General features: G+C 38.9%; 1 protein-coding gene across 1 annotated transcript in view; it reads left to right on the top strand.

Moving 5' to 3' along the window:
* The window catches only part of TRPM3 (transient receptor potential cation channel subfamily M member 3), a 373,306-nt gene that overhangs the window by 189,425 nt on the left and 164,032 nt on the right, over positions 1 to 19,849 (top strand). The window contains 1 exon segment of the mRNA XM_078152814.1: positions 11,714 to 11,786. Coding sequence (XP_078008940.1) covers positions 11,714 to 11,786 — 73 coding nt within the window.

Raw genomic sequence — 19,849 nt, 5'->3', positions numbered from 1 at the left:
CTATATTTTCAAAGCATTTTCAGATGCATTATTTCCATTGTCTTACAATAACCCCATGACAATGATGTAGAAAGTGATGCAGTCATCCTTCTTTTACTGATACGAAGAGGTTAAGTGACTTGTCCAAGGTCACGTACGCATACCTGGCAGATAGAAGACCAGAATAAAGGTCTTTTGACTTCCAGCCCCAGGCTCATTCCACTGTGCCATACTCACATACAAACCTCATTTTGTTGAGGCTTTTCTGTTGAGATCTACTGTAGCTAAAAACATTGATACCACCATCAGTTGTTTGGTTTGGAGGGCTTTACTTGTTTTCTTTGTAACTTCAAGACCCTATGCTAGTAGAATTCTAATTATTCTTAGGGCCAAAATTCTAGCAGTTAAAACAAATTCATCCCCCAAATCAACATTGGCCTTGACTATAACCACCTCAGACCTTAATAAAAATAAGGACATGGGTAAATATAATTTAAGAAATAATTTAAAATATACTCAAGCACAATTGCTCACATTTAGAGCCATTAGTTATATCATCATTGTATATGAGAAGTGAAGAGGTTAATGAGAATATTCAAGGCATCTCCCTTTGAAGAATGGGGAATAACTGTGCTTGGTGTTTTAGAGAAATCTTTGACACTCTCAGAAAGAAACAGTATATTGGTATTAAGGCAGAGCTGTCCAGAAAAAGCCAGGGCAAGGAAGGGAACAAATACTAAGTACCTACTAGATACCAGGAACTGTGCTAAACGCTTTACAGATATTTCATTTGATCTCTCCAACAACCCTGTGAGGTAGGTGCCCCTTTTTACAGTTGAAGAAACTGAGGCAGAGGTTAAAGTGACTTGTCCAGGGTCCCATAGCTAAGAAGTGTCTAAATCTAGATTTGGATTCAGATCTTCCTGATCCCAAGCCCAGTGATCTATCCACTGTACCACCTACCTACCTAGCACAATGCTTAGCACATATTATATATTTCATAAATGCTTGTTCATTGATTAAGAGGTAGCTCAGTGGCTAGATCACCGGACCTGGAGTCAAGAAGACCTAAGTTCAGATTTGGCCTCAGACAATTGCTAGCTACGTGACCCTGGGAAGGCCGGATGGTCAAGAATGACTTACAATGCCAAGATGAAGAATTTCTGTTTCATCCTAGAAGCAATAAAGAATCATTGACTATTTTTGAGTAAGGAAGTGACATGGTTATTCTTGGGCTTTTGGAAGATGAGTCCAATAGTTGTTTGGGAGATGAACTGGACAGGAACAGGACTTGAAGCCAGGAGTCTAAGTTAAGAGACTGCTACAGTAATATAGGTGAGAGGGAATGAGAGCTTAAACTGCATAGGGGGAGGTGGTGGGAAGATGGTGGGAAGCAGAGGGAGGGGAGAAGATCTAGAGAATAATTCCTGTCCCACTTACTTCACAGGGTTATTGTGAGGATGATAAAAATAGGTCACATCTATAGAACACTTTAAGGATCACGAAGTACTTTGCATATATTATCTCACTTGAGCCTTACAACAATGCTGGGACATGGTTGCCCACGGTTAAGGATGCTGACATTCAAAGAGGTTCAGGGACAGTCACACAGCCATGAAGTATCTCAGAAGAAATTTGAACAGACTGTAAATCCAACACCTTATTTCACATGCTTCAATCACATAATGCATCATCTGAAAAAACTTTGTAGCTGTAAAATACTATATAAATTTTGTTGTTCAGTCCAGTCACTTTTTAGTTGAGTCTGACTCTTCATGACCACATTTGGGATTTTCTTGGCAAAGATACTAGAGTGGTTTTCCATTTCCTTCTCTAGTTTATTTTACAGATGAGGAAACTAAGGCCAATAGGGTTAAATGACTTGCCCAAGGTCACACAGGCAGCAGTTTGAGGCTACATTTGAACTCAGGAAGCTGAGTCTTCCTGACTCTAGGCCCTGTACTCTATCCACTGTACCACCTAAGGTATCAATTGAGGCTTAAAATGTCATTAGCTCAGTCTTGAGTGTTATTTTTTAAGTACTCCCATTTGTGAATCTGGCTAGGTAGGCAGCAGACAATGAATCAATCAATGAATAAATTAGTTATAGATCACTTTTATCTCTGTGACATTCACAAACTGCTTTCCTAATGAATAGCCACCTTAAACACATACATAAATTTGGTGGTGGGATGGTTGGGGTTTTGTTGTTTTTGTTTTTGTTTTTTTCCTCACTCTCCTGATATTTTCTTTGGGGTGGATATGCAGCAAAGAAAATGTGGAATGGCTCTTTTGCTGGCACAAGGAAAGTATTTAGGAAACGTTCTTTTTTTTCTGATCCTCACAACAAAAGTAGGATTTGCCCGGCTCTCTGTGGAGTCACTTGCATTTGTTGGCCATTAATCTTGGGGAGTAGGGATGCACAAACGTGACTGCTCACTCCTAGAACTTCTGCCTACTAACTTGGCATTAAGGGAATTGGTCTGGCCTGCTTTCTGAAGGGATTCAACCCTGTCCATCTCCCATCAATTTATAAAGCTTATTTGACATTCTCCTGGTAACAGTTTCTCAAAAACAGAAAGTAGTTACCAGAAATATCAGATGTTCTCATAAAAACTGACAGCGTAGAGACAAAAACTCCAGCCCCAGCCCTTGATGAAAAAGGTGGGTTGGGTGGAAAGATGGGGGGCGGGGGAGGAAGAATCCACCCAAGAATTATTGCAACCCAAAGTATACCACACATGACAGCAACATGGAAGAACCATCTATGTCTGGGAAATCTCCACAGAATGCTAATCTGTGTATTTTAAAAACAAATTCCAATTGCCTCTGAACACAACACCTCCTTTCTGAGGCGGAATAATATTGCCATGAGTAAAATTGAATTTTTGCCCATCTGGTTGGCTGACAGACTTGTTGGTGACAAATATTCTGGATTCTATTAACAAAGGCCATGAAGTGTAGAAAGAAGGTTTTGGAAATGACATTGTTATCCCCAGGGCATCTGTCAGGTCAGCCTTCCAGGGCGGCATGCCACAAGATTTTAAACTAAAGGGAAAAGGTAGCATCAATCAACAGTCAAGGGATTCAAAACTGAAGGACAGCAAATAATAGGTCATTGCCCAAATCCTTGCCTTCTGAAGACTCTGATTTTTTTTTCCCCTGAGGAATTAATTTCAAGTTTGGCCTGTTTCCTTCCTAGCACTCTCTGTAAAACTTAGTAGTTACTTTATCCTAAGGAAAGCAGGTATCCTCCTCACCTGTGGTATAAGATACACAAAGCACAGTAATCAATGGCAGAAATGGAAAGAAGATTCTTGGAAATCTAGCAGAGTTATTTACTCACTGTTCAGTATCTACATTTTTTTAATACTGTGAAATGATTTGCATGCTAACAGAGCCAACATGTCTAAGGATCACATTCCTCCATATAATTCCATTTCCATTGCCCTCCCACACAGTTGTTTTTCTTTTAAATATAACATTTTTGTCTGCTTTATTTTTGTGATTATATTATCATGCATCCCAAGTCCTGATTCTTTTTATTCCCTCCTTTTTTCCATATTGGATAATACTTTATTTAGCATTTCATATATTATTCAGTTTTATTCTCATAAGATCAGCAATGATCACACACACACACACAAATTTGTGTGTACACACACAAATACACATTCTCACAATCTATCCATGCCTTGGTAGAGAAGTCCTAGAGACCTGTCTAAAATACAGTGATTGTGACTTGCCTGGGGTAACATAAATAATAAATGTCAGAAGTAGTATTTGAACCTAGGTTTTTCTGATTCCAAGATCAGTACTACATCCACTAGCCCTGATGGCTCTACTTGGTGGAACATATATCTAATTTTATTATGAAATTCAGTGGGAAGTTCTGATTGGTTAGATAGAAAAATTAACTTTGTAGGCAATAGTTCAATGATGCTTTTGTTCCATACAGTAAAACTCAGTGATTAAGCTGTTAACTATTTTTTAAAGTCATAATCTTTGGTCCTTCATTGGCTAACAATATTTTTTATAGAGTTCTATGTATGGCTTCATCAGTATGGAGATTCCCTCCTCTTGGGCAGATAGCAATTGATCTGAGCCTTTTTATTTTATATTAAAATATTTTTCTTATTAAATCGTCTCTAGAGGATCAGTCCAATACTGTGAAGACCTTTCCTGTTGTTGCTGTGTTTTATAATACTTTGGAGGTACCAATATAACACTTGGGCTGCCCGTATTGTTTCTTATTATACGAGTAGCTGTCTTCCTTTTTGGCCATTCATGACCTTGAAAATAACTTTTCTTTATGCCACTTCTTCCACAAATGTTGTCATTGGTAAAATGCTGCTAAACCAACTAGGTAATGTTCAGATAACCTGCGATTTTTATTCTTCTGACATAGTGATCTGCCATGATTCCCAGTTAGGTCATCTGAAAAATATGGGTGTTGAAAGAGATTTGCCTTTTTGACAATGAGCAACTTGGGAATCCTTGGGAATGCTCAAATGTTATTAATGTTATTATTATTAGTGATTTTTCAATACCCAGAAAATTAGAAGTACTCCTTAAGAATCTGATTCTCTACTAGATATGTTATCTGTCTACTAGAGTTCTCTGGCTATTTCTCACAGACTTATAGAATATTCCCTCTGAGTACAACCTTAGAAATCCTATCTCTTGCATTCCTAAAAGAACTGCAAATGTTTGTGTTATGAATTTCTATTTTTCACCAACTGAGCCTTCTTCTTGTTTTCTAGCTTAATATACTAGTCAGTTTCAGTTTCTTTATTTACTTATCTGTGTCTTCTTCTTGTTCTATATAAGGATAGAGCCTGTATAACTGAATGTGCCGTGACTGTTCAACTATAAGAGAAATCTTGCTGCACAGAAAAAGAGTGAATTTAAATAAACACATACAACATTTTCCTCAGATTCAGTTCCATAATGTTATATACAGTCTGGCTGTATCTACACTATAGTGCTAGTCACATGGAGCTAGTAATTCAGATGTTTAATCAGCATCACCTTTTTTGTCACATTTGCACTTGTACATAAATTGAAAATATTGTAATCTTATCAGTAATTGCAGGTTAATTGATACTTTGGCTCTGGCAAATTTAAAAAAAAACAGCATGGAATGGTGTATTTATGATATGGGTACAAATTATAGCTCTGAAACATACTAGTTGTGTGATCCTGGACAAGTTACTTAAGTTCCTAGTGCCTCTCCCCACCCCCCACCCCCAACAAGCAAATCTCTAAGATTATACATTACTAAGTAGGTGCTAATCTGCACTGGTAGGGAGTGTTTTCTCACTGGAAGTTCCACAGGTTGTTGTTCAGTTGTTCAGTCTTGTCTGACTCTTTGTGACCCCATGGATCACAGCATGCCAGGCCTTTCTATCCTCCACCATTTCTCAAAGTCTTTCGAAGTTCACATTCATTGCTTTCATGACCCTATCTATCCATCTCATCCTCTTCCATCCTCTTTTCCTTTTGCCTTCCATCTTTCCCAACATCAAGGTCTCTTCCACTGAGTTCTGTCTTCTCATTATCTGGCCATAGTATTTATACTTCAGCTTCAGTATTTGACCTTCCAGTGAATAGCCTGAATTAATTTCTTTAGGTATTGACTGATTTGATCTCCTTGCTGTCCAAGGTACTCCCAAGTCTTCTTCAATACCACAATTCGAAAGCGTTAATTCTATGACGCTCAACTTTCTTTATAATCCAACTCTCACAGCCATACATTGCTCCTGGAAAAAACCATAGCTTTGCTATATGGACTTTTGTTGACAAAGTGACGTCTCTACTTTTTAGTATGCCATCCAGATTTGTGATAGCTTTCCTTCCAAGGAACAAGCATCTTTTAATTTCATAACTGAAACTGCTGTCTGCAATGATCTTTGAGCCCAAGAATATAAAATCTGACATTATTTTCATTCCTTCTCCTATTTTCCAGGAAGTGATGGGACCAGTTGCCAAGATCTTAGTTTTTTTAATGTTAAGTTCCAAGCCAGCCTTTACACTCTCTTCTTTCCCCCTCATCAAGAGGCTTCTTAATTTTTCTCCGTTTTCTGCCATCAGAGTTGGTATCATCTATATATCTGAGAGTGTAGATATTTCTCCTGGCAACCTTAATTCCAGTTTTTGATTCATTCAGACTTGCATATTGCATGATATACTTTGCATATAAGTTAAATAAGGTGACAATATACAGCCTTGTAGTACTTCTTTTCCAATCTTAAGCCAATCTGCTGTTCCATGTCCAGGAATTTCATATACCAGTGAAATATTAGGCCTGATCCAAAATCTATTATTCCCATTTTCTTTTTAAATTAAAAATATTTTACTGATTTCATTTGTTTTTATATCATATTCCTTCCCATTTATACCCTTCCCCACTTAGCACAGTGCCTGACACACAGTAACCACTTAACAAATTCATTTTTCATTCATTATTAATCCCATTTGAAATCCAATAATCCTGAGCTCAGGTCACTCCTTGGTTCTTCTTCTAGTTCTAATGAGTACAGTTTCACATGTGTCAGATAAATATCCAAGTTGAAGTGAAAACAGGGTGTTTCCCAAACTTTTGTTTCTCCCCCAATGACCTTTCCCCCCAGAGTAATTCAATTTGCCTCAGAGGGTTCCTCTTCTGACTGCAGAGCAAGGATAAGATTTCTTTCATTAACCCCCTGGATTTTCTAGGGTATTAATAGCTACCTAAAGAATGCCCAAGTCACCACTTCTGGACAAGTTTCTAGCTATGTGTTAGCAGATTGTGCTGAACTATTAAAGTACTGGGAAAGTATACTGGAAAACAAAATGTAAGGGGACACTGCTCCCTTTTCATTATACTGCTTGGAGATCAGTGAAATCTAAAATACTCATGAGTGCAATAGAGCCATGTAGCCTCACAGCTCTTATGTATACAAGTTACCTTCCCCATTTCCATAAGATGTGAGTTTCCCTGATTTGAGGCAGTTAGGAGGCATAGTGGACAGAGGGAGAGCACAAGCTGAAGTCAGAAAGACCTGAGTTCAAATCCAGCATCAGACACTTCCTGGCTGTGTGACCTTGGGCAAGTCATTTAACTTCTATTTATCCCAGTTTACTCATCTATAAAATGGGGATAACAGTACCTGCCTCCTGGAGTTGTTGTAAAGATCAACTGAGATAATATTTGTAAAGCACTTAGCACAGTGCCTGGCACATAGTAGGTACTATTTAAATGCTTATTCCTTTCCCCAATATAATACTTTTTGTTCCCACTGATTAATGATGTTCTGAGATTCTTTCTTTTCTACTTTCTGTGCTTAACCAGTGGCTCAAGGTCCTAAAAAAGACAATGTGGCTTAAGTGCAAAAACTTGTGGACTTGGAGTCAGAAGACTCCTGGGTTTGAATTCTACCTCTGACATTGTTAACTGTTTGACCATGATCAAGGGATTTAATCTCACTGACACTCATTCCTTCAGCTTTAAAATAGTGATAATAAGCATAACTCTAGTAGCTACTTCCCAGTGTTGTCCTTGGGATTACATAAGATAATGCCTACTAAGTACTTTGGCAGCCTTAAAATGCTGTATAAATACCAAGAATAATCATTAAGGTAACTTTCTGAACTAAGATGAACATAGCTAAGCTAGTTTCATTAACTGTTCTGTCTTTATCTCATCCAAGATTCCATAGCCAGTGAGTGTTATTAATAAGGTTTTTAAATTTAATTAGTTCACAATATTTAATTAGTCTTCAATTCATTTGCATGTAATTAATAACCAATTAATTAGTTTAGATTATTCAAAATGCAACATTAAGGAGAGACATCAGAAGTGTTCTATTAAATTTTGGATATTAGATTTGGGACAGCCAATATTTAATTTATCAATTGTGCTTACTTTATTCTTTTAGTCTGGACCTGAGATAATATCTTTAATTACATGGCTCAGCTCAGGTGCCACCTTCTGTGTGAAGCCTTCCCTGAGTCCCTTACCCCCAACCCTAGCCATCGGTGCTCTCATCTTCCTCAAATATTCTTTGATCTCTTCATGTGATCTTTCCTCTACCTCTTCTTCACTCTCTACCCTGTATTATACTCAGCTCACGTTATATCCCCACCCACTCCCCAGTAGCTGCTTGAGGGCAGGAACTATTTTATCCCCAGTAACTTGCATATAGTAAGTACTTGATAAACATTTATTTAATTGAATCGAAATCATATAGCATCACCAAAGCAGAGGTACTCATAAGATGTTGAACAGCTGTTTGATAGCAGTAACATGCTCTGTTAGCAAACACTGCTGCCTCCAGCAGAGACTCTCTCTGATCCCTTCTGTCCTGCCAGCAATTAAATTAGCAAGATGTAATTGATGCTTCAGAGTATGGCTCTTAGTACCTTCCCCATTAATAGACCATATTTATATATCATGTTAAGGTTTACCAAGTGCTTTCCTCAAAAAAAAGAAAAAAAAACCTCTGACATATGTAGTGCTAAGTATTAGCACATTCATTTTATACAGAGAAGAATTAAGGTTGAGTGATTAAGTGACTTTAAAAATCATTGCTCAACTAAAAAGAAGTCACTCAGGTAATAAATATTTGTTAAGTGCCTATTATGTTCCAGAAACTAGGCTAAGTACTGGAGATAGAAAGAAAGGCAAAAGACAGACCTGCTCTCAAGGAGCTCACAGTCTAATGGGAGAGACATCATGCAAAAAACAAGCCTTATATACAGGATAAATTGGAAATAATCAGTAGAGGGAAGGCACTGGAATTAAGAGGCTTTGGGGAAGGCTTCCTATGGAAGGTAGGATTTTAGCTAAGACTTGAAGGTGGAGATCAGGGAGAACATTCCAGGTAACAGTGAAAATGCCCTGAGGTGGGAGTTGGAGGGTCTTATCTGAGGAACCACAAGGAGGCCAGATCACAGAGTGCATTGGGGAAGGGGAAGAAGTGTTGAGTGTAAGAAGACTGGGAAGGTAGGAGGGAGCTAAGTTAGGAAGGGCTTTGAACCCAACTCTGCTGCCCTTTCTACGATACCACACTGCATCTCTCATTCTCACCTTCTTCCTTTGTACATCAGTTCAATAATATATAATATAATATATAATGATACATAATATTTACTGCATAATATAATAAAATAAACACTAATATATAACAAATTAAATATTTTTATCTATGACAAATTTAATGTATAATATGATAAATATTTAATAAATGCCTACTCAGAACATAGTACAACTGTGTCTGGGAAAAATTCAGTACAGCCATGGCTATAGTGACAGTTGGATGACTGAGAAGAGGCCCATCACATTGGGAGAGGATGTCCTGTCCCTGAGATGAGTGCTGTCCTCAGCCTTACAGGGATTTGGAGGGGAGAAAGGTAGATCCTAGAAAAGGCAAGAGAACCCTGGGAGTGGCAGCTGGAAACTACTGCATTATCTGGAGGGAGGAAGTCTGTCCTCAGAATGACAGCAAGCACACCCCCTTCTCACAAATGCTGGCATCCTTCAGCCAAGGCCAGTTCTCAATGTTAATTACAATTCTTTACCTCCTACAGACAAGGTAGCAGAGAGAAAAACAGCAGTCCCTGTCCTCAAGTACCTTCTCTTCTACTGAAGGGATAAAACATATACAAAAACAATATTAAATATATAATACAAAGCAATTTAAGGAAAGAGAACACTAATCATGGGGGAGATGAGGGAAAGCTTCAGGGAAGAGTTAACATCTGGGCTGAATGTCAAAGACAGATGAGGAGGGCTTAGAAGGAAGCATTCCAAACATGGAGGACAGCAGTATGAATGTACTGAGGGAAGAAATCAAATGTTGAGTTCAGAGAACAGTCAGGTGTCCTGTTTGACTGTCATGTCAAGAGTGTGAAGAGGAGTAATGTCAGATAAGCCTGGAAAGGCTGGTTAGAGATACTCTATTATCTGCTTTTCCCCTCTGTAATTCCCCTTCAATCCTGCTATGCTTAGTTCATGAGAGGTTTAGGGGTGATACTGAAGGATTTCGAGGAGAGCTATGAGAGATCCTTAGGTTCATTAAATCTTAAGAGAAACACTACTGTATTATAGCCCTAAAATGATAGTCCTTTGTATTTACATAGTATTTTTATAGTTAAAAGTTCTTTTACTTACATTAGCTCGTTTGATCCTCATAAAAACCATTTAGGGTAGATAATGCAAGGTTTATTAACTCAGAAGGGTTAAGTGACTTGACCCCAATCATATAGTTAAAAATAATAGCAATTACTAGTGCTTTACTTATATTGGGCAGCTAGATGGTGCAGTGGATAAAGTGCCAGGCCTGGAGTCAGGAAGACTCATCTTCTTGAGTTCAAATTTGGCCTGAGCAAGTCACTCAACCCTATTTGCTTCCATTTCTTCATCTATAAAATGAGCAGGGGAGGATATGGCAAACCACTCCAGTATCTTTGCCAAGGAAACCCCAAACAGGGTCATGAAAAGTCAGACACAACTAAAAAACAACTAAACAACAACAAAATTATTTATCTCATTTGAGCCTCAAAACAATCCTATGAGGTGGGCACTATTATTATCCTCATTTTACATATGAGGAACCGTAGGCTAAGAGCATTCAATGACTTGCCCAGAGTCGTACAGCTAGTGTCTGAGGTAGGGTTCAAACTCACGTCTTCCTGATTCAAAGTCCAGCTTTCTATGATACCCAGTTACCTAGACTATAAATGTTTAGCTATTAAAAAGACAAACTCAAATCTACATTTGGGATGGTGGTACTATGTTGCAGGATTTGGAATGTCCTTGGTTTTGAATCCTGGACATGCTACCTAAATGGCCCTGGGAAAATCACTTTACCTTTCAAGGCTTCAGTTTCCTCAGTTGTATAAAGGGAATTGAATGAGAAACTCTCTGCGGTTCTTTCCAGCTATCAATTTATTCTATATGTTTATTTTTCTTTCACAGTTTCAAGGGAAAAAGCTTATTTACATAATACCTACCACGTGCCAGGCTCTGTGCTGAGCACTTTTTTACAAATGTTATCTCATTTGATTCTCATAACTATCACTGTCCCTATTTTACAATTGAAGAAGCCATGGCAGAAAAAGATTAAGTGACTTGCCCAGGGTCCCACAGCTATTAAGTGTGGGAGGTTGGATTTGAACTCAGGTCTTCCTGACTCCAGACCCAACATTCTATCCACTGGATCACTAGCTGTCTCAATGCCCTTAGGCGTATATACCACAGGCACATATCTATGCACAATGTAGGGTCCTGTAGTGGAGAACATACTAAGCAGTCCTAATACTTATATGTCTATTAATAGTGTGTGGATCAATTTGTTCATAATTGTACATCTTGAAATCAGTGATTTGAAAAGTGAATCTTTAAAAGGGTACATCTTCCTTGGACTTTGGCCTTTCCTTATTTAACCAAATCCAAAGTAATCATTCCATTTTAACAAGGAGGACACTGGATCCCATCCCTTTTAAAAGTAGTCCTGGGCCACCAGGAAGTCTTTGTCCAGCTTCTACAGTTGCACCTTCATTTAATGAATTGCTAAAGCAAGTCTAGCCATGTTTGTGCCATCCAGCACACTTGCTGTGTGTGACTGCTCTGTGGTAAGAAAATAACTTTATAGATATCAAGGTTGTCTGAATTCAGATGTCGTTGCATTGATCTCGTTTTTTGACTGGGCGTAAAATAGATCACTAATGGCCATCTTGTTTTAAATTGCAGATTACCGTATTTCGAATGGGATCAGAAGGACATCAGGACATTGATTTAGCAATCCTGACAGCTTTACTCAAAGGTAAGACAGCTCCTGGGTTCAAAGAGTAAATTTAAAATTAAAAAAAAAACCCAGCCTATAGATTATCTCTATAACCTTCACATTCATGTACAGTAAATATGGGGCTCAAGCAATAAATTATAAAACAAGCCAAATGTTGATGGCTGTGATGACCTCTACCTTAAGCTGTTGTCCCTACTATAAAATTCTTTTAGGACACAGGCATTATTATATTATTCCATAGATTTGAATACACTATAGGTCAAATAATTCCCCCTTTAAACATAGTAACTACATAGGATAAAAGTCTGATTCAATAGGTTTCACATATATAGTGGGTATTAACCTTGCTCCCCAACAGAAGTGCTAACAACGTGTCCCTTCATACTTGATTTACCATGGAGTTAGATGAGTTCAAATCCAAGCTTCTGGGACAAATCATGGCAGGAAAAATAACTGTTAAGGAGGATAAAAGAATAGGGAAAGTGTGGCTCCAGTTTCTGAAACCTCATTACACCCCATCACAGATCAGCCTTTCGCAAGTGTTCTAAATTACTTTGGCAACATTTGTCATCTCTTTCTACTCAATAAGCATCTATCAAGCATCAATAGATCAGTCAAGACACATTTATTAAGATCTTACTATGCACCAGGCACTATGCTAAGCTCTGAAGATACAAAGAAAGACAAAAACAGTTCTTGCCCTCAAGGAATTTATATTCTAAAGTTCTAGGCAATGAGGCAGAGTGGATAGAGAGTTGGTGTCTGAGTCCGGAAGTACTGGGTTCAAGGACCAATTCTGAACAGTCTGGTATGTGACTGTGGGTAAACTATTTCATCTCACTACTTCCCCAGTAACTTTCTAAGACTATAATTTACACAGAAGGTACTGATCTGCAATGGAAGATGGGATTTCCTCACTGGGAGTTGCATATACCAGTGAAATAACAAGGCAATCCCATCCCACATGTGAGGCAATTCATGACAGGGAAGGGAATAACATTTATACACCTTCTATATGCTAGGTACTACACTTAGCACTTTACAAATATTATCTCATTTGACCCTCACAATGACCCTGTGAAATAGATCCTATTACCCCCCACTTTAGAGTTGAGAAAACTGAGGCAAACAAGTTAAGTAACTCATCAAGGCTCACATCTAGGAAGTATCTAAGGCAAGATTTGAACCCAAATCCCGATGAACTGCCACATAACTGGGTAGCATAGTGGATAGAGTGTTAGACTTGGAGTCAGGAAGACCTCAGTTTAAGTCCTGCCTTATTAGATTTGTCATTCTGGGTGAATCATTTAAACCTGTCTCAGCCTCAGTTTCCTCATCTATAAAGTAAGGATAATAATATTACTTACCTCTCAGAGTTGTTGTGAAGATCAAATTGTATAATATGTGTTAAGCACTTTCAAACTTCAGAGTGCTATATGAATTATCATTGTAATTATTTAGTAGGATCGCAGGATGCAAAGACAAGAGGAAAATCAATTCTTGCCCTCAAGGAATCCATACACTATCAAGTAGGGGATACATCATTTACAAAGGAAGTAAATATAAGATGAATGGAGAAGGGAAAGTGCAATGAGATCGAGGGTGATGAAATGAAGTATTGTATAGGAGGTAGCTTCTGAGTTGAGTCTAGAGGAAAGCAAAGCACTATCAGAATCAGTGATGAGACCTCCATTAAAGTTGGTGACATGCAAGGTTCCCAATAAACCCAGCTCCCTCTAAAACAGAGATTTTTCACCTGTTCTGTAGAATGAGCCCATTTGGCCATCTGGCAAAGCCTATGGAGTGCTTCTCAGCATAATGTTTTTGAATGCATAAAATAAAATACGTAGAATTAGAAAGGAAACAACTTGTATATCGAAATATTGTGGGGGTCTTTAAAGAGTTCATGACCCCCAGGGTAAGATCCCCTGCTCTGAAACTACCTCAAGAACAATGTGAGACCATATGTACTGTAGGATATAGCACCTTACACAATGCCTGGCACATACTAAATGTTTAACAAATGCTGGTTAATTAATGTATGGTTAATGCACATGTCCGCCTCTGGGTTTTAGGTGACCTTTCAGTTCAGAGGCACTTTTGACAGTGAAGCCAATAGCTCTCAGAGCTTTTAGTGTCCCTACATAAGTAACCACTATGAAACCAACAAATAAACAAAAGGAAGATATCAACTCTTGTTACTTGGCCTCTAGTTACATGACACCTTTGCATCCTGGACCATTAAAGAATCCTGTAGAGAGCTAAGTTACTGGGTAGGTAGGTAACTCAGTAGCAGAGCTAAAATCCCAAAATTAACATCCAAGAAACAGGCTTCTGATCCCATATTCTAAATCCCTGTTCCAGCCTCCCTTGTCCAACTATCCTACTTCTAAGCATTTCTCAAATGTTTCATTCCCACAAAATGAAGAATGACACAGGAGTTGAAATGAACAATTTGGGCAGCATGGAATGAGCTACCATAATATATAAAGTGCCATTCGCCCTTTCAACAACAACAAAAAAATCCTTTCAATGAAAAACTGAGGTGATGAGAAGTCTGAGGCACATACTTGTCTGTAGTTTTTTATCTGCCGTTATAGAATGTCACGTATACTCCTAAACAAGTGAAAAATAAGACAAGAACAGTACATTCGTGCCTTTAATCCAAATCCAGTGGCAGCAGAAAAGTTACTGTCCTGTCTAAAACCAGGAAGTTCTCCTTGTCCCAAGTAACCCATCTAGACCCACTGATCAATCACTGGTTGTATTGTTTTCTTACTCTTATAACTCCCGGGGCTTCCAGGTTTAACTATCTTCAAGATTTACTTCATAGAAAATACGATAGAGGATTAATGAAAATTATGATTGCTCTAGGAAATTGGCAATTCTAATCACCATGAAGAACATTATGCAAAAGGGATGCTAATAGGGTTTATGCCATTAAAAATTTGTCATCTCTATTTTCTGATGGCTTTGAAATGCTCTCAAATGCTAATCCACTTGATTTATGAAGAGTTTCCACATATGCTCCCAGATGACTTTTGCATGGGCCAGCATGATCATCTGTGGGTATAAAAGAATGTACTTAATTCTATATCCAATATTGATTTTTTTAAAACCATGGCTGGATATTTTGCATTATTTCATATGTATATATTCTAGTCATACTCTAGACAGGTCAATATTATCCTCCTTATCTTTCATCTGAGAAAACCAAAGGAGAGAGTTTACCTTAGGAGTATGTGGCATTGTCAGCCATGACACTAAGCATAGGAACACTTGGCAAGTGACTGAAATAAATTAGAGTGGGCAGAAAACCTAAGCAGCTCAGTCAGAGTTGGGGGAAGTAAAGGAGGCTGATGGTATAGGGGAAGGGAGGGAAATGGAATAAATATTTATTAAGCACCTACTATATGCCAGTCACTGTGTTAAACAGTTTACAAATATTATCATCATTTGGGGGAACCAGGACAAGGCATGCATTTCCTAATTCTCCTTCATGAACGCTTTGTAAAGGCCCAGCAATTTCTTACCTAAGGATCTGGAAACCTCTGATCAGGGTGCCTTGAAGAAAAGATTTGAAGGGTTTAGAAAGTTTATATGAACTACAAGCTCAAAATTAGCCAGTGTAATATGCAGCCAAGCAAAAATAAAAGCTAACTCGGTTTTAAGCTACACTTGGAGAAGCATAGGATGAAGAATGAGTAAAGTAATCATTTCACTGTACTCTACCCTGGTCAGACCACTCCAGGAACATCATATTTTAGGAAGGACATGGAAAAGAATGCACCCAGGACAGTGAAGGAATTAAGGATTCTTGATTACATAGGATCATCGTGATGTTTAGCCTAGAGAAGAGAAAACTTGGGAGAGGAGTGGACATGACAGCTATCTTCAAATACTTGAAGAGTGGCTATATGGAGGAATGATTATATTTATCCTATTCAAGGGGCAAAATTTGAAGCAGTGGATGAAAATTACAGAGGCAGATTTAGGCTTGGTATAAACAAAAGCTTCCCAACTTTTCAAGGCAGCGAGGTGATGCATTAGATACCATGCTGCGACTAAAGTCATCGTGAGCTGTGTGACTCCAGATAAGTCATTTAACCTGTCTCCCTTAGTTTCTTTATCTGTCAAATCGGCATAATAATAGATAATGTAAAGATCAAATAAAATAATATTCATAAAGCTCTTAGCACAGTAACTGTCACGTAGTAGATGCTTAATAAATGTTTGTCCTCTCTTTCCCCCCATCCAAAAGTGGAACAGATTATCTTGGAAGGTGCAGGTCTCCCCTCTACTTGAGCATCTTCAAGTAGTGAAATGGTAGGGGAGGTTCTTCTTTCAGTATGAGTTGGATTAGATCAAATCTGAGGTACCCAACAGTTCTCAAGAGTCTGTGCTTCCAAGATTTCAAGGACACAGCTATCGTTGACCTTGTAACACAGTGTCCAAGACTCTGGTATATGCAATGCCTTAAAACCTTAAGCAGTTTACATTATAGCGAAGTGCACAAAAACCTACTCCAGGAAATACGTAGCTTAGAGGAACATATGAACGCACAGGCAAAGTCATCCCAAGTGATCCAGCCCAGCCCTCAAAACCGTCATCCAAGGAAGTGGCTCCTGTGGCACCAACTGCCACTCATAGGGCAGGCAAAGCAGCCTTGCTAAAGCAACAAGGTACCCCAAGGAAGAAACAGGGGGCATCATATCCTGAAAAGTCTCACCACAATCTCACCTCAGACCATGATGGAGACATCCCAGAACCATGAACTGAACCAAAGAGTCTTTGGAATACTGATGCTTTCAGCCCAGTTTTTGCAATAATCATCCTGGGAAGCAACTTCTGTAGAGAGACAGCCTGGCATCTGCTCCTGCAGGCGCTCCATCCTCTTCTGTTGAAGTCCCAGATATAAACATTCTTGCCACAAAAGTCCTTGACACTGTCAAATGGTTTAACAAGGTAAACTGGAATGGTTTTACCAGTGGAAATGAAATTAAAGAAGAGGCATCAACTTCTGCTTGGCCTCTGCACCTTAAAGACCATAAGACCTTTCAATGTGACTTGCAATTGAAATCTATATGTGCTTCCTTTCCCAGTAGAATGTAACATGAATTCCGCTGGAGCAGAGTGTCTTATTCTTCTCTATATATTTCCAGAATTCATCAGTCATTTCCAACTCTTTGTGACCCTATTTGAGGTTTTCCTGGCAAAGATACTAGAGTGGTTTGCCATTTTCCTCTCCAGCTCATGTTACAGGTGAGGAAACTAAGGCAAATAGGGTTAAGTGACTTGCCCAGGATCACACAGCTAGTAAGTCTCTGAGGCCAGATTTGAACTCAGGAAGAGGAGTCTTCCTGACTTCAAGCCCAGCATTCTATCTACTGCACCACCTAGCTGCCCTACTTTGCACATACTAAGTGCTTAATAAATGCTTCATTCATTCATTCATCAGATTTCCTAGAGCTGCACTAAGAAATGTTCTCTGCCACAAAGAGCTATCACAGAGCCCTTTTGTTCTCACATGTGACAGCACAGTCCACTCTTTTGGCTACAAGACCTGGTGTGGCCTTTAGGATGGCTATAGGTGAGCTCCCAGGGGCAAAGAATCTGGAGTAGTCATACAGATAACGGGCAGTAGCTACTTCATTCATGCTTAGTGTTTCAATTACCTTGACCAGCTTTCCTTTTTAGTTCTTTTAAGGGGATCTGTATTAGTGGAGACATGAGAAGGACGCCAAATAAATCTGCTACAAGTTTGTAGGTAGCTGTCCAAGTGCAGAATGAAGAAATGAAGAAAAGGGGCAGAAAGAATGCTAGACTAGGGATGGAAGGACTCACATTTATTCCTTGACTGTAATCTTCCTCTGTCATCTTGGGCAAACTTCAGAGAGTGATGATTTCACATTTGGCCTCCAAAACAAAGTTTTCATCTCATGAATAGCAATGATGCCTTCCTACCTATGCTTATACTTATAGAAGTACCCTGTGGAGGACATCAGGATTAATTGGTTACTGCAGGTGACTTAAGTGTTTCTGAATAGAGTGACCCAAAAACCGCAAGACTGGAAGGAATCTAAAAGGTCACTTGGTTTTTGCTGTTGTTCAGTCATTTTTCAGTCATGTCCAACTTTTTGTGACCCCATTTGGGTTTTTTTTTGTTTTTTTTTGTTTTTGCAAAGACACTGGAGTGGCTTACCATTTCCTCTCTAGCTCATTTTACAGATGAGGAAACTGAGGCAAACAGGGTTAAGTGCCTTGCTTAGGGTCACATAGCTAGTGAATGTCTAAGGCCAGATTGGAACTCATGAAGATGAGTCTTCCTGACTCCATAACCAGCATTTTATCCACCATACCACCTACCTATCTTGTCTAGTATACCCTGACCCCACCATTTGACTGCTAATTCTACATCTTACCTATTCCAAATAAGGCTTCCTCCAAATATTTAACAGGCTACAACAGTGGGATTAGTCTACTATATTGATGAGGAATTTAATAAGGATAAATGTAAATCCTATCCCTGTTTTCTAAAAAACAAATACACAATAAAAGGATGGGAGAGAAGTGGCTAGAAAACAATTTATATGAAGATCTAGGGTTTGTAGTAGACCACAGGAACTCATTATGAGTCAGTAGTGAGACATGGCAGTCAAATACGCTCAAGTGGTCTTGAGATGCATTAATAGAGCTATAGTGTCTAGAACAAGAAAGGAGATATTTCAACGAACCCTTGCCTAGTCAAGGAGCAACTAGGTTGCATAGTGGGTAGAACACTAGGCTGGGAACCAGGAAGACTCCTCTTCCTGAATTCAAATCTGGCTTCAGATACTTACTAGCTATGTGACCCTGAGCAAGTCTCTTGCCCCTGTTTGCCTCAGTTTCCTCATCTGTAAAATGAGTTGGAGAAGGAAATGGCAAACCACTCCAGTATCTTTGCCAAGAAAACCCCAAATGGGGTAACAAAGCATCGGATATGACTGAAACAACTCAAAAACAACAAGCCCAGTCAAACTATATCCACAGTAGCATGTTCAGTCCTGGGCATCACATTTTAGGAAGGATATTGACAAAAAGGAGTGTATGTTTAATGTAATCAGGATGGTACAAGAACTAGATTCCATACTATATGCATGCCAGTTGAAAAAACTGGGGTTGTGAAAATCAGAGAAGAGAAGACTTAACAGACGTCATGATAGGTGTCTTCAAGTATCTTGAAGATACAAGGAACAGGAATGAGGCATTCTTGGCTTGGTGGCAGAAGAAAAGACTAGACCTAGTTGATGGAAGTTGAGGAGAAACCGATTTCAGCTTGATTTAAGAATGGACTGCCTCTGGGGACATTAGTGTAAGTCTTCAAGTGGAAATTGAATGAGGCAGGAGTAGTCATGTGTAGGGTAGGCTGGACTAGATGGTTCTAAGGTTCCTCCTAATCCTGATAATCTATGAATTTGTCATTCACATTATATTCACGAGAGTATAAGCTTCTTGAGAGAGTAGGGATTCTTTCATATTTGTGTCCTCAGTACCTGGTACAGAGCCTGGCACATAATAAGTACTGAATAAATGCACATGGATTATTTTATTGATTAGTTTCACGAAATGGCTGCTGTACCTCTAACCTGGGGAAGATAGAGAAACCCAGTCTCAAAACAATGAGTTGCCTAGAAGCTTATTTTTCTAATTTGAGGTGAAGACTTCTAACACGGTCATATAGAGGATGAGTTTCCCATCAAAGGGAATTCTAGATGTGCATTCCCTTAATCTCATGTCTGGCCCCCCTCACTCATTCTAGAGTTACTCTATCTTTCTCACTGCACTAACCTCACAGTCTCTGCCCTGCATTGAGGTATTCCTGGGGGCCAAGGTACCCCAAAATGTCTTAAAGCTACATGGCTACATCAGTTATTGCCACATTCCCCTATAACTCCAGAGAGCTGTAGCATAAGTCGCCAAACCTCTCTAAAAATTGGGTTTTGTAAGTAGTATGCCTGGAGTCTGCAATCACTAGGGGAGACCAGGTAATTCAGAAACAAGGCCAGCAACTCTATAGGCTCTCCCACAGTAATAGTACCTTT

This window comes from Phascolarctos cinereus, unplaced genomic scaffold, assembly GCF_003287225.1.
Source record: "Phascolarctos cinereus isolate Bilbo 61053 unplaced genomic scaffold, phaCin_HiC Scaffold_4;HRSCAF=312, whole genome shotgun sequence".
NCBI classification, from domain to species: Eukaryota; Metazoa; Chordata; class Mammalia; order Diprotodontia; family Phascolarctidae; genus Phascolarctos; species Phascolarctos cinereus.
This window is presented reverse-complemented; position numbering and strand designations above follow the sequence as displayed.